This window comes from Lagopus muta, chromosome 7 (genome assembly GCF_023343835.1).
Source record: "Lagopus muta isolate bLagMut1 chromosome 7, bLagMut1 primary, whole genome shotgun sequence".
Taxonomy (NCBI): domain Eukaryota; kingdom Metazoa; phylum Chordata; class Aves; order Galliformes; family Phasianidae; genus Lagopus; species Lagopus muta.
Genome location: NC_064439.1, coordinates 44946905 through 44972559, shown reverse-complemented (window position 1 = coordinate 44972559; position 25655 = coordinate 44946905). Strand labels below are relative to the sequence as shown.

Genomic DNA, 25655 nt, shown 5'->3' with positions numbered 1-25655 from the left:
TAAGTGCCTTTTAAGCATTTTATCTGTTGTGCCTTTGCCAAAAAAGAAGTGGTCACTGGATTTGTTCCTATGCCAATAAATTTGTATCTGCAAGTACTTATATTTAAAAATGTCCAGGAAAAAGTCAGAATAAATCTCCTTTCCTTCTCTCTCAAGTCATATATAGCAATATAAGCCTTAATTTGCATGCATTAAATCAAATAATAAATATTTGGGGGCTTTACCTCATCTCCAAGTCTTCATTTTCTTGTGGTACAAATTTGTACAAGGCAACATAGGTGTTCATTTGTAACGTGCTTTTATAAAATGGTCCCTTGAAGAAAAAATAACAGTGAGAAAATGTAAACATCTGTTTGTCAAATATTTAAGTGTAACATATGGCCCCATATCTGGAGCTTATTGATAATGGAAAACCCTGGGATTTTGCTCACACTGTTACAGTGAGGAATCAAGTTCTGTAATTCCAAGAGATGAGCCAGAATCTCACAATCTTGGAGGACTGTAAATGTCTTCATGGAGAAGTAAGAGTTGTTGAACCCCCAAATCAATTTTCTGGCAGAAATATTAACTTGGTCTTTTGGGTGAGACCGAAAATGTGGGTTTGCTTTTTACTCCTTAACATATGAATGTTACAAGCCCAGCAGTATACTGGGCAGCATTATATAATGTGTCTATTATAAAGGTCTCATTATGGATGAGTTCAACCTGTACAGTGCACAAGTCCAATGAATAGAGAGGGAAAATCACTTTCTTAGATAGAAAGTTATTTGCACTGGGCTTCCTGCAGAGAAGACTGGTTACTCTTTTGCTTCTCTGCTGGAAACCTGAAGGGGAAAACAAAAAAAGCACTGAAACCAAATGCCAGGTAATCTTCCAAATTATGTCAGGTCTGTGATTTTTATGTTACTGCTGTTCTGTTGGATTGACACAGCCTCCACACTGGATATTTTGTGTTTATAACATGAAATCATAATAAACACAGGAATATAAAAAGGTCCATTTTTGGTCAACCAAAAAGCCATTCAGTCCTGTATACTGCTTCCAACCAGGGCCAGGGTGCCATGAATGGAACAATTACGTGACAGGCAGATATTGATGTTTGCTCTATGTAGTGCCCCCTACATTCCCACCACAATTTAACAGCTAAAAGTCCTCCCCATTTTATATTATACATGTCTTCCCATCCATGCTGCGTTCTCAGAAAGTTTTTAGCCGTACCAGGGAATGTATACTTTTTGGTTCTTCTCCAAAGTGTTCTGTGCCATTTTCGGAATATGTAAACACTAAAATAAAGCAAACACATGACATTTTAGAATAGGTTAAGGCTCTTCACTTCACCAAGGCCAGCTTAGTTTTTGTTAAGCTCTTCCCTCAACAAAACCAGGTATTCCACTGAACTTGGCTGATGGCTCAAAACCATTTCTATCCTGAAGAGTTTATGGTCATGCTACATGACCAATTTTGATCAAAAGACCTATAGGTAGGTGCAGCACAGAACTTAAGTCTCTGAATTGCACTACTATTTAAAGTCCTGAAGCCTTTTCTTCACATTTGATGCTGTGTTTTCGTGTTTAAGAGCAGAAGAATTTCCATTTGAAAAGCAAGTGCAAAACATGATGGTTGTATACAAACATTATTGAGAGAATTTTGCAGCTAAGAACCCTTCTTCCTGTATCCTCTGTCTCCACATATTTGGTGGGCTTCTTTGCTCTTTCTCTTCAGCAACCTCTGCCTGGGTGCACTGGCTGTGCCCTCTCCATCTGATCACAGAGGGATACTAGAAACACCTCAACCATAAGTTGAGATGGGTTGTCTGTTTGAAAGATATACATATGGTCTGTATGTTTGAAAATGTGCTTCTAAGTTACTAAATCAGAAACTCCTGGAATAAACCAAGAATCACAGATTGTAACTGACCTGATTGGTACCTGATACAAATCAATTGTGCTATATTCATAATTGCTTTGTGATATGACAGATATCTGTCCTCAGTTATCTCCTTGGAAAGACCCCACTGGCTTTATTAAATTGATTGAATCCCCCTTTATGTTTTAACAATTGCTTGGTGTTTTATGCTTCTGGATAAAGTCTGAATATGATTGTACTACCTGGAGTCCTTTAGCAGCTAGAACCACCAGCCTCACCTCCATCCATTTATCCCTGCAAGTGTTTCAAGTGGTTTACTAGTGCCTAACAAGAATTTGGAAATCTCCAAAACAGTAATAAGTAGCAGGATGATTGCTAGAGTGTATTTTCTTTCTTTCTTTGTGAAATGCTTTCATGTATTTAGAGAAGAGGCCAGGAAATCACTGAATGGCTGAATTCCCTTCTCTCTCTCTCTCTCCTCTTCCACATTCTCACCTTTCTTCCATGAAAACATATTACTGTGGCTATTCTACACTGACAATGACAGCCAGTCAAGGTCTTTGAAGAAGTTTTTTGAGTTAAATAGTAAGGCTCCTTGATTATAGGCAGTTGTTCTTAGATCTTGTACTGTTCTTCCTTGTAAAGGAGGAGATAGATAAAACAGTAGACACAGCATGAGTGAGAGATTTTCTGCAAAGGGACACATGGCTATGAGAACACAAAAAAACACACATACTCTGGTAAAATGTAATACAATTTTGAAGTCATGAAGTTTAATGTGTGAATGCAAAGTCTGTATGTGAGTTGATGCATTAGCCTGAAACTGCCCCAAGTTGTCTCCAAGTGCTTTTGATTGTGGCTGACCTGGAGGCCTCACTGTGCCTTTCACCAAGTCCTGAGGTGGAGGGACACTGACTGTGCACGCTGTCACCAGCACTAGAAGGGAGAACTTTTAAGAAAAAAAACACTTTGCAGTATCCTTTAGCATACAGGTATGCATATTCCTGGCATCTGTGTAAAGAAGTCCTACTTATGTTTCTATGTTCCACCTTTTTTTTTTTTTTTTTCATTCAGTGGAGAAGGAGGTAAGAAAATTGGACAAGCTCTAGTGAGTGAGCTGAGTAACTAGGAGCCATTTTGACTTGCAGAAAGTCTTTCAGAAGATATAGAGGCATTTCAACAGAGGATGTTTGGGAGAATTTCTGCTTGGTTCAGAAAACAAAGCCTGGTTACTCACGTGTACCTTGTGGTCCATGAGCCCTCCACAGCTCACATCTTTGCATCACAAGGACCATACAGAATCACAGAATGATTTGGATTGGAAGGGACCTTTAAGATCATCTGGTTCCAACCCCTAGCTATAGGCAGGGACACTTCCCTCTACACCAGGTTGCTCGAAGCCCCATCCAGCCTGGTCTTGAATGCTTCAATGGAGGGGCATCCACAATCTTGCTGGACAACCTATTCCAGTGTCTCACCACCCTCACAGTGAAGAATTTCTTCCTAAAATCTAGTCTAAATCTACCATCTTCCAGCTTAAAATAATTTCCCCTTGTCCTGTCACTTAATGCCCTTCTAAAAAATTCCCCCCCAACTTTTCTGTAGGCCCTCTTTTGATACTGAAAGGCTGCAAGTTCTCCTCAGACCATCTCTTCTCCAGGCTGAAGAGCCCCAGCTCTCTTAGCCTGTCCTAAAAGAGGAGGTGCTTCAGCCTTCTGATCATCATTGTGGACCTTTTCTGGACCTGCTCTGACAACTCCATGTCCTTCGTGTGTTGGGTGACCCAGAACTGGATGCAGGGTCTCATGAGAGCAGAGTAGCAGAGCAGAATCACCTCCCTCAACCTGCTGGTCACACTCATCTTGATACAACCCAGGATACGGTTGGCCTTCTGGGCTGCAAGCATGCACTGCTGGCTCATGTTGAATCAACCAGCACTCCCAAATCCATCTCCCCAGGGTTGCTCTCAAGCCATTCTCTGCCCAGCCTGTATCTGTGTTTGAAATTGACCTGACCCAGAGGCAGGACCTTGCACTTGGCCTTGTTGAACTTCATGAGGTTGGAATGGGGTACGCGTCCTTGTGTATGTAGGGAAATGCTCACCAAACCTGGCTGTGCCAGGAAATTGTCCCAGGTTTGCTGAAATCCCTGCTGATAATAGGCTTGTACATACTTTTTAAAGTATAATTTGGCCTGGGGGGCTTCTGATACAGATAGCAATTCACAGCAGTGCAGGAGCGTAACTGGCTTAGAAGAAGCTGAAGGGCTGGTGATTAGGTATGTCATCTTAGAACTGTAAACCAGGCAAGTTTGCTGGATGGTTTGTGTGCCAGGGCCTGGAATAATCCATCATCCCCTGAAGTTGCTGTCATATGCCTATAGAGTTGATTCCATTGCCACATGTGACGAATCCTTTCTGCTTTTTCTCTTTAAACAAAGAGGCTCAAATGTGCATGTTCCTGAAATCTTGTTTGCAGAATGCAGGTTTTTACTGGAACAAAAATAACTGGAATAACCTGATTCATCAAGGCATTAATGTGGAACTGCCTGATAAAGAGACAGTGGACAACAGAGGAAAAAGGAGTGGTGAATCACCCTGCAGCAACATTTTGAATTTACTTTGTTAAATTTTTAATCTCTGTTTAGTTCATGGTCTCTGGATGTTTCTAGGAGGCACTGGAGTCTGAAAGCCACACAGCTCTGTTGTTCATGTCTCTACAAAACATAAATCCATCTCCTTTCATATTTGCTTGCCCTAGCAGCAAAAGAGGAAAAAGGAAAGAGGGAAAAAAAAAAAAAAAAAACACAACCAAAAGCACCCTGAAAAACCCAGAGATTTTGACAGTCTGAAAAGGATTTTTACCATTTCCACAGCTTGTGCAAACATCATGGGCAGTTTATTAAAAATCTACCAAGGGGAAATTTTTGGAGTGACTGATGCATAATTTATACTCCGAGCCTCTGAAGGTTGGATTGTAAAAAGCCAGTGCTGATCAAAGGAATTGTTAATGTGCCATGGAAGTTATTTGGGGGTTTGACACATGCTGGGTTTTTAAACTAATCTCTTTGAGTAAGTTCCTTGAATGCCTCTTAGTGCATTCAGTGAAGGCAGGTCTTACAGCAAAAAAAAAAAAGTTTCTTTCGGTTTCAGAAATTAAACTGTTGTTCAGCAATGAAGGAAAGTTATCAGGAAACTCAGATAAGGCCAAATTAATCTCAGGTGGTCAGGATTAAAAAATGTGAAGTAGGTTAAATTTTTTTATCTTTAACCGAGTGAGATCAACACACATTGGTGAGATGGAAAACCTAAATAAATTGTCAGAAGAAAGAAGGTAACATAGGTGGGATGTTCATAAAACAGAAGGGAGGAGATGACTGAACACTGTGAGGAGAAGTGATAGGAACACTTGGAAAGGAAGGAATAAGAAGGAGACAGCATGAAAGGGGAATGAACAGTTATAGCTGGCATCTCACCTACATGAATTGCCAGCTGCATGTAAGGAGCACAAGGGGTCTAACAGAAGAAAAGCTGTGTTCTGTGTGATTTATTTTTGCAGTGCACATCTCATGTTAAATTTACCAAAGTAGCCTCCTTGTGCTAGAGAAGACATTGATGGTTTGGGCCTGAAGTTTTATTAAAATGCTCCAACCCGCTTTGTACTTATTGCTTCCCTTGCCATGACTGAAGTCAAAAAGGAGGTCATGTACAGCCATCCCACACCGGCTGAGATTTCATCACTCAGCTCTCGTCTGCTAATGTAAAAGCATTACTTCCTAAAAAGCAGACAAAGGAATTGGCTATTAATATTATGGGGGCACGTTCTGTGGCTGTAATAAGAAGATGCAATTATAATCAGGATTCATTGTGATGTATATTTTACAGACATAGGGATATTATGATTCATTTTCTATACCAAAGAGATTGTGGTATATAGAGAGATGTAGACAAGTCAGACGTATGGAAAGAGAAAAAAAGTCTTATTTTTGTTCCACTTTACCAATGTGAAACTGAAACTTTTTAAGTGACTAGTCTAGAGTCACAAAGCACAGGAGATAAGGAATAGACCTGAACATTGCCCAGTGTCAGGTCTGGACAGAACAAATGGTGGAAACCAGTGGCTTGGATCTCCCCTGGCACTCAAAAAGCATTCCCCAAATTTTTTCACTACCTTGTTGCCTCATCCACCTCTCCCTTCCAAAACCAGGAATAGGTTCTGCACAAGGCCAACGCATGCCAAGATGCCATCCTGGCCTAGCAGCACTCACCACTGTTGCTCCGTTTCCTGCTTATATCAAGGCTGCTATCGGCTTCCTCAGGAACTTCAGCCAGATCAGCTGTCTGCAGAGACAGAGCAAATGAGATGGGAATCTGGTGGTGCACAACAAATACCTGCTTCATAGAGAGCAATAAAAGCCCACAAAGGATCCTAGAGAAAATTTCCTGTCTTCAGTACAAAACATTTCTGCAGAGTAAAGTAAAAAGAAAGTTAAGGAATAATTGACTGTCTTAAACAATCTGAGTGTCTATAAAACAGAAGTTTGGGGAGATTGGAGATGATGATTTTTTAAATAGCTGGCTACAGAAGAGACTGGCCATGAATTGAAATTATTGACCAACAATTTATTAATCCTGAACACATTTTTCAATAATATAACTGTAAGAGAAGTGTGATTTTAATTCTGTTAACATTCTGGGGGGAAAAAAGAGGAGAAGTATATATTGGAGTTGTGCAATCAGCCTTGAACTATCTGCCTTCAATTTCTTTTTAAAATCTGGCTGGTATAGTTAGGGATAAATGAAGCTCAAATATTGTTGTTAGAATTACTATGATTTCTTACGTGTTCCATATTAATGTCAATCATGGTTAGGAACCCATTGTTCTAGGGCACAGGAAAACACGGGATGACAAAATCCCAAGCCTCTCAAATGCGCTCTGCGTAAGGCGCTGGATTCCTCAGCTGGATAGTTGGCTTCTCCATGTATATATAGCCTGACAGGAACCAGGAGCCATGCCAAACAGCTCTGTCCGAATCTAACCTTAAGGAGCTTCTCTTTCTGAACTTCCCACCTACGACTTTTGGATAAAACATCACCATACAAACAAACAAAGCTTTAAACTGAAGACTAGGACTGAAGATAGTGTAGCCAATATGAAAAACTGTAAGTCCTCATATGGTCCCCAGCATTATTTACTTCTTGATAACAGACTTTTAAGGCAGACAGAAGGATTTAACTTAATTATTCCATGACACTCTACAATTGTATAAAATACACACCTCTATCTGGTGTTTTATAGACCTCTGCTTGCATTTCATGAAAAAAATAAAATTGAGGAATATCCACTGCCTTTGTGTAGGGAGTACAGAATCTGAATTGCTTCATAGCTTTTTATATTGTTTTTTTCCTTTCACTAGTGTTGACAAAAATACTTTCATTTTAGAAAATATATTTGCAATTTATTATATTTTCTAGGAATTTTATTTCTTAGCTACTTCTCACTGCAAGCATACTGCTGAATGACAAAGTTAACAGTAGATTTATGCTGTAGGTATCCTGTGATTATCATGTCTCTCTTACTATTTTCACAGCCTTCCACTTTATTTTCTTTCATGCAATGTTTTTAGACTTCACCCGTTAGGAAAAGGTCATGCTTGTCTTGCACCCAGGGGTGAGAAGGGATAGAAATGATAATGATGAGTCAGAGTAGAGCATAGCCAGGGCTTGTTAGTCGCTGGGTGAGGGAGGAAAAGACTGGCTTTGGTGAAATAGAAAGTTGCTACTATTTTTCAGCCCGCTGTTGTGGTATTCTCCTCAATTTTCATGAACTAGCATCAAAATTGCTGATTAGCTTCATACTTTGTTGGATACTACTGTATATGGGATGTGCAGTGACTGTCTCTTCAGTATACAACTAATCCAAAACCTCCTGAAATAACATCACTTACATTTAAGGACTTTTCAGACAAGAAGTATATGACAGTGTCTAGTGGAAATGGTGAGGTACAGAGCTGCTTTTGAGAAGACTAATAAGAACTGGAATCACACTTATATCACCTCAAGTGACTTTCTGTATAAATGTGGGTTGCAGAAGCACATTTTGAAGGAAGCAGTAGGTAGTAAATCTGGAACATATGGCTACTTTCTTTTACAGGAAATGCAGAATCCAGGCTGAAAATCACAGTGGGTGCATCCATACCGCTCAGTCATATTAAAAATACCTTGGCTAGTTCAAAGCAAGATGATTTCTCCACTCTGGGCAGACATGAGCTTCAGTCCTGGAAGTTGTAGAGGCAGGGCACGGCTCCTGGGCTTGCTGCCTTTGCTGTTAACTATTCTTGGCAGTTATAGCTATACTGCTCTAAGCCTGAGCTAACCCTCTCGTGGCTTGGACACATTTGTGAGGTGCGGTAGGAACCCAGTTATCAGCATGTCCCTGGTTTGTCCCATGGCAGAATGCTGAAGCACTCTTCAGCTGCCAGGGTCGGAGCACAATTGTGCTGCAAAGTCTCAGTGATGCTGTGAGCCTCGCAGGTGCATTACTGCTTCTGTTTCAAGAGGAGAAAAGCAGCACAGAAGTGAGCAGGGAGGACCACAGGGAAAGAATTTTAGTCCCTGTGTGTTATTAACTGCATGGGCACCAATAGCTTGCATGCTCTGGTGCATTTTCACCTGGGCTCTAAGGGCTCTTTGTCACCCTCTCCTCTGGCCACTGGTCAGTGCCTGCTCCTCGGTCACACATCGCAGTTGTGAAGCTCTATGTACTCATCATTTTGATCAAGGTTGGGTCTGTCCCTGTTTTTTGTTCTTGACTTAATCCACAGGCTTGCACCAGCAGTATTTGTGGTTTCATGTGCCTGTTTATTCAGTTCTCTAGTGTTTCCTATTTCCTGTATGCTGACACGTTTTACATTTGCTCTCAGCCTCGCTACCCTGCAGAAATTCCCATAATGAACCTGCGTTCCTCATTCTACACCCACAGCCTACTTAGTTACGATCACTTCTCTAGGGAAAACACAGCATTCATGATTTCTACGCTTGAGTAGTCATTCATAATTCAATGCAAGGCTTTATTGATTTAGAAGGCAATAACTGCATTTGTAGAACTTCTGTTTCAAGTAAATGAAATAATTGAAAGAAAGAAGTGTAATCACAATGTGACAGGTGGTAAAGTCACTTTGGGTTTTTAAAAAAGAATGAAAATTACCAAATTCCTTCTAAGGCACAAACCAGAGTGGATGAAGGACACGTCCTTTAATAAATCCCTTGCAGATTTCACTTAGTTCTTGGGTAAATTTGTGTTCTTCCCATCTGAGAAATGAATATCTGTTTAGAGACCACCTATGTCACCTGAAGTTACCACTCACTCATGTGAGTATATTTTTAAATCCTAGGAAGACGCTCTACCAAACGTAACTATATTTTAGCTCAAGTTTAACTTAAACATGTAAATATTTGCACAGAGGCCTGGAGACAAAGTCTTACCGTTTTCCTGTGCATGGTAAGTTTTTTCTTTGATGTGAGCGAAGGAAAGATTGTCAGATAGCTTGGGTGTAATTTTTAGACATGATAATCAGCTCCAGTCTTTGGAGCATTTAGTTGTGACTGCTTTTTGAGATGTGGGAGAGTCTCTTGGTAAAAAATGAAAGAGGTAATCTGACCTCATGGACACCAGCAGTGCTGAAATATCGTTTTTCTCTTTTGTCAAGTGGTAGTGTTGAACTAAGCAGGGATTTACAACAAGCAGAGCTAAAGGGACTCTTTCTTCCCTTGTCCTCATTCTCTGCTCTTTTGCCATGGTCCTGAAGAAACTGACTTCAGTGATGGGGGAGAATGAATGATAAGTTTTAATAGGGAGGTGAAAATCTCTTTGCCTGGTTATAACAGGTTGAGAATACCTGTCAACATTTGAGGTTTGGCGAGAGGAGCTTAAATCTGTGACATTTCTCTCACGAGAATAAAAGATTATTCACTTATCTTGTATTTTTCTCTTTTTCTCAAGAGTCATCTAAAAGATACTGAGTTTATATAAATAGTGTTTTCTTGTTTCATCTTGGGAGCTGGGAATGGGTTTGTTAGTGTTTTCTTTTTGTGTGTATTCGTTTTACAGCTTGAAATACAAGTTTTGTGGACTCTTGTGAATGAATAAGTACTGTTTCTCCACAAAGAAAATGGCAGAAAGATGTGAGATACTTACAGAGTTCCTATTGGGAGAATCAGACCCACTTCCAGAACTGCCTTTCTTGGTTTTCTGGGCTAATGAAGTCCCAAAGCGGAGAGTTTCATACACAGGATCAACCTTATTGCCACAGGCTGCAATGGAAGGAGGAAAACATACATCAGTGCCTCGAAGATATTTCTGCCCTGGTTCCTGCTCCACCTGTAGAAACACCTGCTTGTACTGACATGTTGGGATACATGTTTAGAAATACAAGTTGAGAGACCATCCTTATAAGAAGCATTTGAAAGTCTTAGTAGAATTGGCTTTTGCTAGTGATTTTTTGCTGTATCTTTGCTCACATTAAGGCTGTTTCCTTCACGCAGGCTCTCTGAGTCCCTGTCATTGCCTCATCTCAGTCCGTCTGCAATCCTCATTCCCTAATCTTCACCAATGCTGTCTACATTGACATGAGTGAGTCAACGTACCAGGAGGCTTTAATCCATGTTTCCTGCCTGTTCCTACCACTAACTTCTTAGATTGCTCTCCATGATGCATATTGGATGGAAAAAAAACTTGCATCTTCCCTGAGCTTTAGGTGGTGTGTGCAGGCTTTCACCTTTATGCCATTAACCCTCACAGTGCTGTTACTGGGATAATGTGGATAAATAAGATGACTTTGGATCTTCCTGGGAAGGTGTTGATAGCACCAGTGTGAGACCAGGGGGGATCTGGGGGCAGTCATAAGAAAATACCTGCCATAGGAAATGCATTCCAGGTTGCTCAGCATAACCTAGGAGTAGTCAGAAAGGTCACCAACCCCACTGGCATGTCTGATCATTTTCACTCCCACGCTCTCCCTCTTAGCTAGTCCCAAAGTAATCTCTCATGAAAGAGAAATGAACATCTTCAATTGGCATGAACAGATCCAGATGAAATTCTTCTATACATACTGCCTTGTTAGACTTCAGCTTCCCATGTCATACCAGGCAGTAGATGCTTAGAATACAGCATCTTAGTAAGGTTGTATGGGAGGGAAATCTGAGAAAAATACTAAAAAAATGCTTGGGATTTTGATTTTTGATGGGAACAAAGTACATCTCGTTTTTAAGTCAGAGATTGCTCAGAATGCTTCAATTACTGATGACAAAAATGACAATGATGGATGATTTTTAGAAAAAGAAACTTAGATGAAATCTATGTAACTGACTTCCTTTTTTCTAAACAACAAAATAAGTGTTCTTGGATAAGCCATTTTAAACTGACTGTTTACTTCTGGCATTCCTCTTTTTATACTGCCAGGTTTGCCTGCTCAGACTACTTCTGACTGGGGAGAAGTATTATTGAGGACCGACTCCATTTCTCCATTTCAGAAATCTTTCAGGTATTACAGTGAGCAAAATGTGGTCTTTTAACTGCTTGACAAACTGCAGGAACATTTTGTAAGAAAAAAAATTAGAAAAGTGAAAAGGGTGGGTGGAAAAAAAAGAACAAGAACCTTACAAAGTCCTATAAGGGCAAGGCCAGTGGTTTAAATGCATCCACTGTTGTGATCTTTGTCTCTCACGTAGCTCTTCCCAGCTCCGACCTTCACTTCAGTAATCCACAGTTTCTTCCTAAGTTCTTTGTCAGTACTTTGAGCTCATGTAGTTGTTATTATAAACAGAATGACTACTAGGAGGTTACATGTAGGGGGTTTCGAGTGAAACACAATAAACACACCCTCTCCTCTTCCAGCTTTGTATCTTTGAAGTGGTCCTTTCCTGAGATGGCAGAAGGACATCCAGTCACTGAAAGGAGCTGAGGGCAAATACCATGGCTGGAAGTCTGCCGCTGCTGTTGCAGAGCACTGCCAAAGGGAGACTGAACGGAAAAGCAATCAGAACCTACCAATAGGCATCACTTCCTTGATGCAGCCAAACTGTTCATGAATGAGAAGTGGTGAGCTGTAGTACCGTCGAAATCCCTTTGGCTGGAGGGAGAGAAAGCAAAAACATGTGAAGCGCATTGCTGCCATGATTGACATAGTAGAAATAACCTCAGCTCCTTGGCTAGAGGCATAGCAGAGCTTTTTTATTTCTTCTGCAAAGTGTGGTGAGACTGGAAATTTGCCTTCTGTTGTTGAGTCACTGTGGGGTGCAGAGATCAGGGTTTTATTTAATTTTTCTCCTGGAAAAAGCTAATTTCCCGTATTTGTGTGGAAAAAGGAGGAGCTCATTTCCAGCCTTTCTTTTCTTTTGTCTTACACAAAAGCAGCACTAATTAATTACAGTAGAAGTGCTGAATCATTAGATGTTCTGAGAAGTTTTATGTTCCCTTCTCCATTTCTTCTTATGTGATGTGCATTTGCACTGTTTTGCATTTGCTAAATGTGCATCTATTCTTCCCCATGTTTTCATGTATCATTTCTTTAGGTTTTTCTAAAATTTGCTGCTGACTGACCACAGTTTCCACTCTTTTTTTTCTTTTTTTTTTTTTTCCCAGCTTTACAAGGTCTAAAAACTCCCCAGGTCATCTCCACATGCCCCCTAAACATCTGTTTGTAGAGAAATGCACTATAACAACTCAAGCTACATCACTAAAGAATACCCAGCATGGCCAGTGGTGCCCTATATCACTCTATAAACGATTCTAAGACGACTGAATATTTCTTGTTATTTTCCTGTTTACCATCTCAAATTGGGAATGCTTCAGGCAAAGGCAAATGAAGGTGCTAACACCTAAATCATTGGAAATGCCATTCAAGGCAGTAGAGATTCACAAAAGTTCTCTCTGATCTCTGCAGGCTGTGAGAACTTCCAGCCATAGTGAGAAGTGGGAAGGCAGCATGAGGATGTGCATCTTTTCTGTATCTTATATTCAGTATGAAAAAATTATACAGTACTAGTTCTTTCACTAATGAGCTGCAGTATGGAATGAGAAGGAGCAAGGGGGCTGATAAATTTGGTTACTGACAGAAACAAATTCCAGATTCCCCAGCTTCAGTTTAGACCCAAACTAAATTCAGACACCACATGAACTCATAAAACTCCCATGACTCTGCTGGAATTCTTCCTGCTATAAATTTGGCCTCTTGTTTTCTGTTTTTGTACACTGATCTCCACAAGAGTTGAGGCTGGAATCAGGCAACGTGTGAAGCAATTAATGTGATTTAATATTTGGCTTGTCCCAAGCCTGCAGTGAGATAATTCTGCGGATCAACTTCCTATACCAGAAAACACCAAACCAAGACTATGATTATGCTTTAAAAGCATAAAGATTTGCTTCAGGACTATGAACAACAAAAGCAATAATTGAATATACTTGAAGAGACAGTAGGTTTTCTAGTCTTTTTGAAGACAAGGCATGGGTTTTTTTAATCATTTAACATAGCAAGGTTGTTTATGCTTAGTTCAGATTTGCCTTCAGCTGGCATATGTTTGCAGGAGAACCAAAATCATCTGAAAAGCAGACTGGACAATTACCGACCAACAAAGCTGTACAAGAGCAAGTGCCATATTCTGCACTGGGAGTGCAGCCCTGGACTCCCGAGGATATGGGGAGAAGAGGCAGGAGAGCCACCCCCACTGAATGGGGTCTGGGGGGGTTCAGGCTGATGGGCAAGTTGAATTTGAGTCAGCAGCATGCCCTGGCAGTCCAAACCATACCTGGGTCAGGGGGAGGTTAGGGGAAGGTTCTTCGTCAGAGGGTAGTGGGCATGGTCCTGAGCTGCCAGAGTCCTAGAAGTACTTGCACAATGCTCTCAGACATAGAGGGTTTGGATTTTGGGTGGAGCTGTGCAGAGCCAGGAGTTGAGCTTGATGATTCTTGTGAGTCCCTTCCAATTCTTGATATTCTATGATTCTATCATTCTATCAACATGTGGACTCAGTTTTTATATTCCAACAATTTTCTTAAGCCATATTGTCATTTTTTAAGTCTTTTTTTTTTTTTTTTTTTTTTTTTTTTTCCCCCAGGAGTAACCAAATGAATCATTTTCCTGTAAAAAGCCACCAAGGTAGAATTTTTTCAAATACAGTATCCTGACTTTACCAATAACATGGGCACTAAAGAGCTGTGCTCCATACAGGGCAGGGCTCCTCCAAGCCTCTCCTACGGAAAGACTTCTGCAAGCTCTGTAGGGTCTCACTGTGAAACATCTTTCAGTTTTCTTTTTAAGCTGAATGATGCTTATTCTTCAGGCCCTAACAGTGGAGAAAAAAAAAAAGATTTTTCATTTGCTAAAATCCTCTGAAATATTTTGACTAATTGGTAGCTTTCCCCTCAGTGATTTCCACTACAGTAAGTATAGTTCAAATCGTGGGAATTAATTCAGCTCAGTTTAGATTATGTAACTGTGTTTTCAGCTAAAAGCCAGCCAGGGGGTCTGACCCACAAAGCAACGTGCCCCCAATTGCACTTGCAGCCCTGGGCTGCTTACTTACCAGCTTGCCCATGCAACGCTGTTGTCCAATACTGTCTGCACACTTGTGGTGGATGCTCATCTTACAAGCCTTACAGCGCAGTCCGTGCTTAGCATTTGTCCCTGTGAAATGCAAGGAAATGATTTGATTAGACAAAATCAATAGTTTCCATGCACTTAACAAATTTCCATGCATTTAATGAACGACCTGAAAGAGCTAATAGGGATGTCAGTGGTGGCAGTGTAAATACTGACGGCTAACTTTGCCACGCTTACTTTATACGCATGTTTATACTTGTTCTTTTTTCTTTTTCTTTTAAACAGTCTTTTCATTTCAGTCACTTATCCTCCAGGCTCCTTCCCAGGCTAGTGCTGCCTTTAGATATCTATTAGATTAGGCTCTGTTGTGTGATAGTGTGAGGATGCTGAGCCAGCTTCCTTAGCGTTGCCTATCGATGTACCCAAGGGACTGCCACTGTTGCTTCTTCAGATCAGTGTCCAGTGGCGTGCAGGAATTGCTCCTTGCACATCCCTGAGCTGGGCAGCAAGGATGACGTAAACCTGATTTCGTTCTCCTTCACTGGCAATGGAAAAATCTGGTGACACGGCAGGGAGCTTCGGCAGAAATGCTGCCATGCAGAAGCAGAAGACTTCTCCCAGTACTGGAGAACAGTAGCTCTGAATTACGCTCAGTGTGGACCTACTCTGAAATAACACAGTATAGTCTGTCTTCCAGGAAGAAACAGTCATTCTTATTCACACACCCATAAGACTTCCTGAACTACGTAATAGCAGTTAAGCTGCAGCAACTCTTCTCCTCTTGCCACAGGACTGTATAAATGGGATGAGTAAACAGCATGTCAGTTCATTGCCATTGACTGAATAAGAAACAAGGTAGTAAAAATAAAAACAAAAAACCTCTTGACATTTTAAACTGGCCCTCATTAGTCAGACATGATAGGAATATTAGTCAGAGGAGTCAGAAAATCCCACATCTGAAAGTACTCATGTAGATCTTGATTATTTGAGTAGTTAACATCGTGTGCAGGTTGCTGACTGAATTCAGCGAAATGCTGTTTCTAAAAGAAGCACTCCAGGGTAAGATGTATCAAGTTGGTGCCAGAAAATGAGCCTTATTGAGACCACTTTCAAGGGAAGAGGTCCCTGAAGTGGCCACTTCCAAGCCAGGTGGAGGCAGGCTGCAAGAGCTGACAATGTCTGCACTGAGACAGGCTTGGATGTATCACTTGCGTGTTGTTTGCAGGTCAAGTAATCAGCAAAGTCACTGCTTTCCAGCTGAGACTGTTTAAGAGATGAGCAGTGAATGAGGCTTGGCATTTTGGGGTGCGCTCCAAGGGCCCCTGGGTGCAGACTGCATGACCCCTCTTGGCTGAGTCAACACATGATGCCTCACTGCTTGGTTAATGTGCAGTTAGCTTCACCCTGGGCTCTTTTTCCAGATTTACTGCAATATATCCCTGTTAATTTTTATTTTCTTTCCCCCCCTCAGTGGTTGTACTTGGATTACTGTGCTCTGACAATTTTTCTTCCTGTTACACTTTCTTTTCAATAACAGATGCTCAAACCAATATTGACTTCTGTGGCTTTGTGCTTGTGTTGCTGAGAATGAAATGCTGTATCACCCTTTCTGATGGTCTATGGCAAACACAGAGAGCTATGAGAAAACAGGACTTCCTCCACATTGTTCTATTAGGTCTACAGGTAAGAATGAAAAAAGCAAAATGTCATCATATTTTGCATATAACAGGTACTCAAAATCAATGTTTACACTGAGTCTAATTGTCTTACGCTGATCTGTGATGCATAGCTCTTACCTTGCTTTACATGCTGCTCCTGAGATTCAGCTGGAGGGGCAGTCAGTGCCATAGTCCTTTCTGCCAGCTCTATTATGCTATTCTACCCACATTAATATGTTACAAGCTGGATATTGGTCTTTATATGGCATTACTGTGTGATCACAGGAGAGACACATTCAATGATGTAGTGGCACATCCAACTGATGTGCAAAATGCACATAGAGTGTGCTATTTTCAGAAAAACATTTTGGAAGAGGAATTTGTGGTCATGTAAGAATGAGCTACTGTCCGTCTTATACAATAAACTACAAAAAATGTAATACTGTATTTCCACCTACAGGTAGGTAAACAGTTGCTTCAAAGAGAGAATTCAGTCACACATTTCAGTCTACAAGAAAGATTTTAAAATCAAAATGAAACTGCCTTTAACCATCAAAAGCTTCAATCATCAATTCATTGTCACTTCTAAATACTTGGTTTACTGTGGGAATAAGCAGCTTGGAAGTAATTTGCATGTGTCTCCCTGCCTCCCTCTGAGGAATAACCAAAGGGCTTAAAGAAGAAGAGTTAATTCCATATTTACTTACCCATCATACCTCAAGCTCTGAAAAGGACATTTTAATTTTCCCTCAGGATAACTCTTCCTTCTCCAGTTTCTGATCTCCACCACACTAACTCAAACCTCCTCGGAGGATTATAGCTAAGCTGTTTCAAAAGCATGCCAGAGGTTAGATAACTGCATATTGACAATGTATCTGCCCCTGAATGCTGAGATTCAGAACTGAGGTGGAGCCACAGCTCACAGTGCAGAGAAGGACTGATCAATGTGTTGCATAGGTGTGAATGAGACCAGGATTAATACTGCAGTGAGGTTTTGGGCTCACATGCATGCAAGGCTTTGCAGTCGCTTGAATGGGCTTGTTTTTTGTAGGCATCTCTGTAGTTTGAAATGAGGAAAAAGCAGGTAGAACATGGGTGTGGTAAACAAGTTAATAAATGTGGTGCTAGGTAAGCATGTTGACAGTCATGCCAAAATAAGAGAGGTGTTTCATTAGCCTAAAGAGGTGGCACAGGAGATAGCAATGTCTTGAAACCCTACTGGCAAATACATTCCTCCAGAGAGCATGAAAAATCCCTCGTGAAAGCGAGGGATTTGTTCTAGGTATAATTTAAATAGAAAAAAAATGTAAGTGGTATTAATGACTAAAAGTAAAAAATGATAATAATCATGTTGATAACAATAATGATTCACTGGGGCAGACTATTTGAGGGGAACTTGGGCAGTTCCACTTGTCCTTCCAGAAGGTAACAGGGTGTGTGTGAAGTTAAAAACCACTCTGTGGTCTGCTTATTCCCACTGGGTTAATCTCTTTGCAGACTGAAATGTGGGGATCAGAGAGAATTCAGATGGTCATAGCGGTGTCTGGATGTGACACTACTCCTGCGAAGCCTGGAACACTAAAACACTCTCCTCTGGGGCTTCTGTTGGCCATATTGCTCTCTGCTTCCTGTCTCTAAGTAGCTGGCAACCTGACTGCAGCCCACCATTTATTCCCACTAGCAGATATTCCTCTATGCTAATTTTACAGCACAGCAGGAAGCTACTGGTATGAAGTACTCAGTGAAATGCCTTTATCCACATGGAATGTGCCACTCATTTCCATTTGTGATGGATCAGAAATACAGATGCTGAAGGCTTAGCAATTATGCTAAACTTTGAGCACCCTAGCTACAGTTTGCTCCAGTATTCTTTCAGAGGAGGAGGAGATTAATAGCTTTGATGGAATTTTATCATTACCTTTAAAATATAATTATTTCCATTCATTTCTCCAAAGACCCTTATTATGGTTACTTAATCAAATTATTACAAGTTGAGCACATTAGAACAAAGGTTCTGCTCACTCTGGTTTTTTTTGCAGTCTTGGGAAGTGAGATTTTTTTATTCAAGGCACAGTATTACCTTCAGTGAACATGGCAGTCAGTGTTCAATGAGTGGCCAGCTCTATTCAACACTTTTGGTCTGTATGCGTTTGCTTACATCACCTCTGGAGTATCATATTTGCACTATTTCCAAACAGCAGATGATTAGTAACGTCACAGGCTTACCTGTGGGCTCACTATTTTTGTCTCTTTACGCCTTGTGAAATGAACACATTTGCCAAAACTCAAATAGCATGGACCCCATTTGATGAATCAACGGTAAAATCATCAGAGGCATCACTGATGGGCATATTTGGCCTAAATAATTGCAAACTGTTAAAACTGGGCTTTAGAATGGGAAAATACTGAATCATGTTCAGCAGATTCCTACTGCATGTAAACTTAATAGACGACAAAGTCATGAAATACTTATAGGAAGAAAGCACACGTGCACGTGCATGTGTTTTATATTCTGTTTATTAAAGCATTTATTCATTTTCTCATAGTCAGTAAAATCTAGTATTGTTTTGCAAATGAAAAAGCCAAAACTGTCAAAAGAAACCACGTTTCGCTGGAAGAAAATGAAGAAATTTCATGTCAGGACACTTGAGTAGCTCTTAGACTTACAAATGAGGTTCTGTCACACTCATTTTCTTCACATACCAACTAATACATCCAGACTCCCAGTACTAAAAGGACACACTGTTTTGAGAAGCAGGCCATATTTAATAACACCTTGCTAGAAATACTCTACGACTGGGTCAGCTCTCATTTGAATATCTAAACCAGTGGCTAGGCTTTTCAGAACAGGCATGGAAAATTCAATCTTGAACTGTTCTGATAATCTGACCCTGAATATTACCCAAAGGACACACGACATCACTTTCATAAATCTAAGCTTTTTTTGGAGGAAGCCTTAATGGGATCAGAACACTTTAACTCAGGTGAATGGAAGAATTTGAAGGCAGAGAGAAACAGATGAGACAGAAGGGGCAGAATTTGATTTCAAGGCTTTATGCCTGTCTCTCCAATAAAAGCAGTTTAGAAAGTACACTGCCTTTCAGGAGAGTGGCATTTATCTCAAGGAATGCAAATGAGAATTATATTAGTCACAAGCTTGCAAAAAGGGCACCTTTATCATCCTCTTGGCCAGCACAGCTATGGCCACAACACTGCTGGCTGGTGCTTTTTGCCTGTTGTTTAAAGACTCAGCAGAAGATTAATAGCTAGTGAGTGAGAATGATCTCTGCAGCCTAAAGAAATCTGAAAGGAAACCACAAATGCTGGTAACAGCATGACATTATGCTGAGTGTATAAAGATATCTATATTAGGCACTTAGGCTAAATTTAAAAAGAAAAAAAAAAAAAAGAAAGGGTAAAAATATTCAGGTCTCTATCAGAAAGAAGGGCAAAGGCATGGACTGTCATCTCCAGCTAATCAGCTAATCCAACTGCAACCCAATGAATATTTGTTGTTGTTCCAGCTGAGACGAATATGCCAGTCAGAAATGGTTTTGATTTAAAGCTTGCATAAATAAACACATTTAAAATTACATATTTTCCACAGAACTTCAACTTCTGCTGTGGGAGGCTGATAAAAATAATGAGTGCGTTGCCCCTTTCTCCCAAAGCACATTTGGAATTGTCACTGGAAAGCTGTCTCTGTGCCAGAATTTCTGGGAAATGGAGGATTTTAGGCAAGCTGGGCCAATACTATAACAGTGAGAGGTTTGGGATGTCACCTTAGAAGGAGAAAGAGAAGTCCCTGTAATGGCACTGGTGCGTTTGTATCCATCTCAGCCTTGGTCCAACCTCCCCTCCTGCTCTCTAATTCATTTTTTCAGTTAATTGTTTTTGCATAACAGCTCTGTTGCTGTAAGGATGGAGATTATCTTTAAAAATTCATCTTTGGCTACTTCCTGTCCTCTGAGCTGGCTGCTGCTCACCTTCCTCCTTTGCACGGCCTCAGAGTCTGAGAGCTGTGGGCAGAACAGATGACAAGAATGGCATTTTCTGAACAGGATACCCATCCCTTAAAATTAGGAATCTTGATTCTCCCAGCTGACAGTGCAGAGAGGGCAGACATGCAAATACCCAGCTGGCCTACAGACTGGAGCTCAACCCCATGCTTCCCAGACATCCCAGATGCTCACCACTGATAGTCATTGGAGCTGTATATTGTTGACTGACACATAAATATTCACATTACAGAAAATTACCAGTACTATTACAAATTGCCCCATTGTGCTTTCCACTGCTAAGCCCTCGACCAAATGGATTATTGAAAAAAGGGATAAGGAAAGGAAATAATCAGTTTGCAGTCTGCTGTGTATTTTTGTTAGATCGCCTACAGATAAATGGATTACAGCAGCTCTTGGCATTTCCATTTCAACAATTCAATAGGATGTTTTCCTTTTCAAGGAGAAGAAATTGCACTTTACAAGTAGGCTTCTCTTTTGACCTGACTAGGTGGCCTGCACCCATTTCAACACTGCAGCAAAAGCTCTCCATGCTTGACAAGTTAGATGAAAGAGTTCAAAGTACATACAGAAGAGTAGGCAAAAATCTTATTTAGGCAATTTTTCAGGAATAACGAGAACATGGGATTGACTTCAAAGATTCTACCTCCTATTGGGTATCTTTTTTACAGTCAGATTTCCCAGTTCAAAATGTAAAGAGCTGCAAGTAGGTTAAACCTGTAGTTCCTCAGGGATGGGTACAATGTACAGGCAGATCTAAAAACACATAGGATCTAGAAAGGGAATCCCTCCATTTGCATCCAAGCTGCCAGGTCTGGACCTGACACCTCATCTGGTTGGTATGAGCATCCCTTTGTCATGAGTCAGTCTAAACTGAATTGGGTGGGAGGAGAAGAAACTTGTTTGTAGAGTAGAACTTGATATCCAACCACAGTACCTGTTCTGTCCAATTAATACATTTTAGACTATATGCCAGTGAGCAGTATGGGCCTGTTTGAATGCCCACCCTACCCAATTTCCCTGTAACAATATCCAGTGTTTAAATAGCACAGAAAGTTGTCTCATATGTAGGCAGGCTACAAAGCAGCACATAAAATTAGAACTGACTTCCCAGTGACATAGTTTTCTTTAGAAACAATGTGCTGAGGAAAAGAATCTGAGGCAGTAGTAGGCAGGTTTTTCTCCAGGGGCTGTTCCAGAACAGAAAAATATGCCTGCCAAAGTAAAGTTCTTCTAACTTCATGGTTTTAAAACATACATATCTGGAAGAGAAAATGCCTTTATTCCTCTTGCAAGTCAACCTTGTAATTCCTTGACAAAGAATTTCCAATGCTGCAAGCCTTCTTATTCTTTGGTAAAGGAACAATGAGATTTACTTACAAGGGAAATAGACTTTCCCTTTGGTCTTTTGGTCCCAAAGAGATTCTCATTCTTAGTGTGTAGTGATAAGAAAAGGACAAAATCCACTGCCCTGTACTGAAAAATTTGGCTGTGAGAGTTTCTATTTGCAATGCACTTTTCACACATTCCGCAGCTTAGCTATAAATGTCTGCCCCTGAAAGGAAATATCCACCTCCGTATTTCTTAAAATATTTTCTCATGTTTTTGATCATCTAAATGTTAGTTAAGATGCAGGGACATCATGATAAATAAACTAACAGCTAACTGCATTATCAGAAGAAAAAAAAACGCAGTCCTCTAAAACCCAAACATAAATTGTCCCTAGCGTTCTTCTCTCTAAACTAACTGACAGTGATATCTCAATAACAACTACATTTATAGACTATTGCCAGCAATCTCAAAGCTGTGTTTGTGGATTTTTGCACTGGGTTGTTTGGCTGAAAAAGAAAATAGTTTAGAGGTGATAGGCATGGACTTGTCAATGAGGGTTGATACTAAACTGCACCATGATGACTGTACCAGAGCTGAGCAGGACAAGGCAACAGGAAGAAATTAAGCCTGGCATAGCGCCTCAAAGAAAGACTATCAGAGATCAGTGGCTGATCTTAGTCTCAGTAATATTAGCAAGTATAATGTGGTCAGTAACTCTTCCTGACGTGAGGACGATGAAAGTCAGATTTCAAACAGGACTTTCACATTGGCAGGCTTAAGTTATTTGTACCTGTGTTTTTACATATGTTGAAATGAAATCCAGTTACAACTTTTTTCTTTCTGTTTTAAAATGCTTTGAAAAAGGATTCACATATTTTAGGGCCACTTAGAGATGCTGAAATTGTGATGTTTTAAGGGTTTTGTGCCCTTGAAAGAGAGAAGTTGGAAAGTAGAAAGCCAATATCTGAACAAAGACTGCACTGCAAAATGAAGAGAGTAGCTCTGGACTTGCTGGAAATGTGGGAGAAGAGTTATAGAATAAAAGAACAGCCTGCCCTCAGCAAAGGAATTTAATATCCTCTCTGCTCTACTAATGGATTTTTAACATTGCTTGTTGCTTACAGAGCACCATCATCAATAGGCTTGAAATGAGAGGCTGCTGTGTGCCAGAAGATTAGGGCAATCTGACTATAAAAGGTTTAGTTAAAAAAAACCTGATATGTAAACAGCCAACTGCTCTCTGGCCTTCTGCTCTTTCAATCTTACTGAGGGCTTTGGCTCTTTCATCCTGCAGCTCTCTCATCAGCGCAACTTCTTGTCATTGTTCCTGTTCTTCATTAGTGCAAACAGACTGGCAATATCTGCAGCAAAGGGCCTCACACACAAAACACTGATGTGCAGCTTGCCACAGACAGAATTCCTCTCCCTTCCATCCTCTTTTCCCCATTTCAACTGGCAATGGAGCTGGAAAGCATAGAGACAGGATAATTGTGCTCTCCTCTGCCCTCCATTGCACAGACAGGATGTGGCCACAAACAGGCTCCTGCTCCAGAGCCATTTATGCCCTTGGATGCACATGTAGCTGGGGAAGACCTTGTCAGAGGCTGGAGGTGGAGGTAACAGCAGGATATGGCAAGGCTAGTGATGACTGAGGGCACACCATGGGTAACTGGGCCGCTGTACCAGCGTGGTATGAAAGTTATTTTTGCAGTTAGTCACAATGTGCTGCTTCTTCGTAGAATTTTACAATCACATTTCATAATGAGTTGTTTCAGTTCCTTTCTCACAGCATTTTCATAAGCAAAAAGATGAAATGCTAAACGTGGAGAAACATTCAAATGAAACCTTTCAACTCACGTGCAAATGCTTGGAAAAATCTTTTTTTGAAACAAACTTTTGCTTAAACTGACAATTTTCAAGAAAAATTCTACTGATTTCAGTGACATTGACGTAAGCTGGATAGAAAAACACTTCTGACTACTTCTGTCATCTGCTCAGAGAGGCTCTCGCAGCCTTCACTGTTATGACCTGAGACCAAATTTAGTCCCTGACTCATAGCAGCTCTGGCTTAAAGCACACTCACAAGTGCACCTCTATGTGGTATCAGTTATTATTTAAAAGAACAAGGAAAACATCTGCCAAATGATCACGAATAAGCTCTTGCAGCTCAGTAAAGCAAAAAGAGTATTATCTTTGCTGGGATCTATCTAGGAATCACAAAGAAATATGAACACTTTGTTGGAACTTTACATTATTGCTACATATTTAAATTTTTTAACCAAAAATGCCAAACTGCTAACATTTTACCCATCAACAGGAATAGCTCCAGGGCATCATGTAAACTCTCTGTGTTTAACAATGATTTGCATTATCTGAATTCAGCCTAGACGCAAGCAGGAAGAAGCCAAACCCATCCAGGTCACGACTTCCCTCATTTACACATGCAACTTGCACCAGCGTGACTTATGTTTTGTTATGGTTTTTTTTTTTTATGTTTTTCCATGACTTTATTTGTTATCTGAAAGTCTGAATTAATTAATTAACAATTAATTAATTAATTAACAATTACTGACTGTAATTGTTACGGTACCACTATCAGAGATATTGAAAACGACAAGGATAACAACACAATACAGCTACAACCAACTGGCCTGTAGAACAACATGATCTGTTAAAAAAATGCAGTAAATTCCAGCAGGCAACTTTGCTTTTAACAAAATGATTTCCAGTGCTGTTTGTTGGGAAGTCTCAGAAGTCACAAACTTTCTGGGGGGGATGGTGGCAGAAGATCTTTATGTCAGTAGGCACCGGCAAATATCCGGATCTCACTAATGGGCAGTTGAGTCAATACATACATTCAGATTTAGGAGCTGTCATGAGGAAAACATAGCTGAAATAGTGAACACCATCAGGGAACAGATAACTGCATATGAACATGAATAAGTATCCAAAAGTGAACTCTAAAGCTTGTTACTTGCAAGCTTCTACCAGTATGGGCTGCTTGAAAATCATGGTAACACAGACTAAAGCGAAGTGGCACAACCAAATTTCTCCAATTAATAAAAAGACATGTGACAGGCATCTCAGTTAAAAGCATAATTGTGGATTGTGCTTCTTTCTGCATATACGCTACTTGGACTGGACAAACTGCTGGCTTTTTTTTTTTTTTCCTTCCAAAAGAGCTGCTGCCAGAAGATGGGCTCCTGTAAAGAGACGCTCTCAAAAATAACAAGGTCAACATCCAAAGTAAAGAAAACATCCTGGAGACAACCACAGAATAATGGAATCATAGGGGTTGGAAGGGAACTCTGGAGATCTTCTAGTCCAACTCGCTGCTAAAGTAGTTTGATGAGTAGGTTGCACAGGAAGATGTGGAGATCAATACTGGAGGATGTCCAGGGATCTCGGTCTGTGGTGTCCTAGATCATTCTGCGTGAGCAGTATCACTACAGGAACATCTTTCAGCCCAAACTTCCTGAGCCAACAGTGACCTGACTGCAGGGCAGGGAGATGAAGATCTAGGGAGTAAAACATTGTGGGTGTGGGAAGGATGTGGGGAGGGAGGGAAATAGTAAGCAGGATAAAGGTTGTAACATTGCTGGTTCTTCAGTATAACCCAGTATCCAGATGTATGTTGGCATTTATACTGCCTTGCGATAAGAGGTCAGCATTATTTCCATTTCTTTGGTTTAGAAACAGCCTAAATTTTACAGATAGGGCACTTTGAAGTGCATCTGTAAGAAATGTCCCCAAGAGATGAATTTTCTGCTCTCTTCAGAAAAACTCTGTTTCAGCTAACAAAGAGTTCAGTGCCCCTGCAGGCCTGCTACAGTGTTCCTTCAGCTTATCTTGGAAAACAACTGCTCATCAGAGGTCATCGCTCATCTGCTGCTCTTCAAAAGAAACCATCCTTGTTCCCACTCTTGGTGACATCTGAGATTTGTTATACTCAGAGGTTGTCCCATCCAGAGATTACAGATACAAAAGTGGGCTTACATGCTCAGCTGCATTGAAAGACAAAGTTTATCAAAACAGATTTTTGGTATAAATTTTCTATATTTGTTAGCTCTAACAGACACTGAGAGACAGATAGCTCAGTAAGCAGCTGTAAACAGACGTGAAGATGAGCCCTTCACGATGCCAGTATGCTGAGTTTGGAAGGCCATGCATCACTTCTGTCCCC

General features: G+C 40.6%; 1 protein-coding gene and 1 long non-coding RNA gene across 6 annotated transcripts in view; one reads left to right on the top strand and one right to left on the bottom strand.

The window, feature by feature from the left end:
- STAC (SH3 and cysteine rich domain) overlaps positions 1-25655 on the bottom strand; it is a 253811-nt gene that overhangs the window by 15057 nt on the left and 213099 nt on the right. For all 4 annotated transcript variants that reach the window (XM_048950686.1, XM_048950687.1, XM_048950684.1 and 1 more), the window contains 6 exons: positions 14447-14547; positions 11913-11994; positions 10062-10177; positions 6133-6205; positions 1219-1283; positions 225-313 (listed from right to left, as the gene is read on the bottom strand). In XM_048950686.1, the coding sequence (XP_048806643.1) occupies positions 225-313; positions 1219-1283; positions 6133-6205; positions 10062-10177; positions 11913-11994; positions 14447-14547 (526 nt within the window). The remainder of the gene's footprint in view (positions 1-224; positions 314-1218; positions 1284-6132; positions 6206-10061; positions 10178-11912; positions 11995-14446; positions 14548-25655) is intronic.
- LOC125695774 (uncharacterized) overlaps positions 1-25655 on the top strand; it is a 43754-nt gene that overhangs the window by 3690 nt on the left and 14409 nt on the right. The window contains exons 2-5 of one of the 2 annotated variants that reach the window (XR_007378057.1): positions 11325-11406; positions 11760-11963; positions 16001-16146; positions 17619-20140. This is a non-coding gene — a long non-coding RNA (uncharacterized LOC125695774). Of the gene's footprint in view, positions 1-11324; positions 11407-11759; positions 11964-16000; positions 16147-17618; positions 20141-25655 lie in introns of those variants that run through there. The other variant, XR_007378058.1, reaches the window with a different exon arrangement.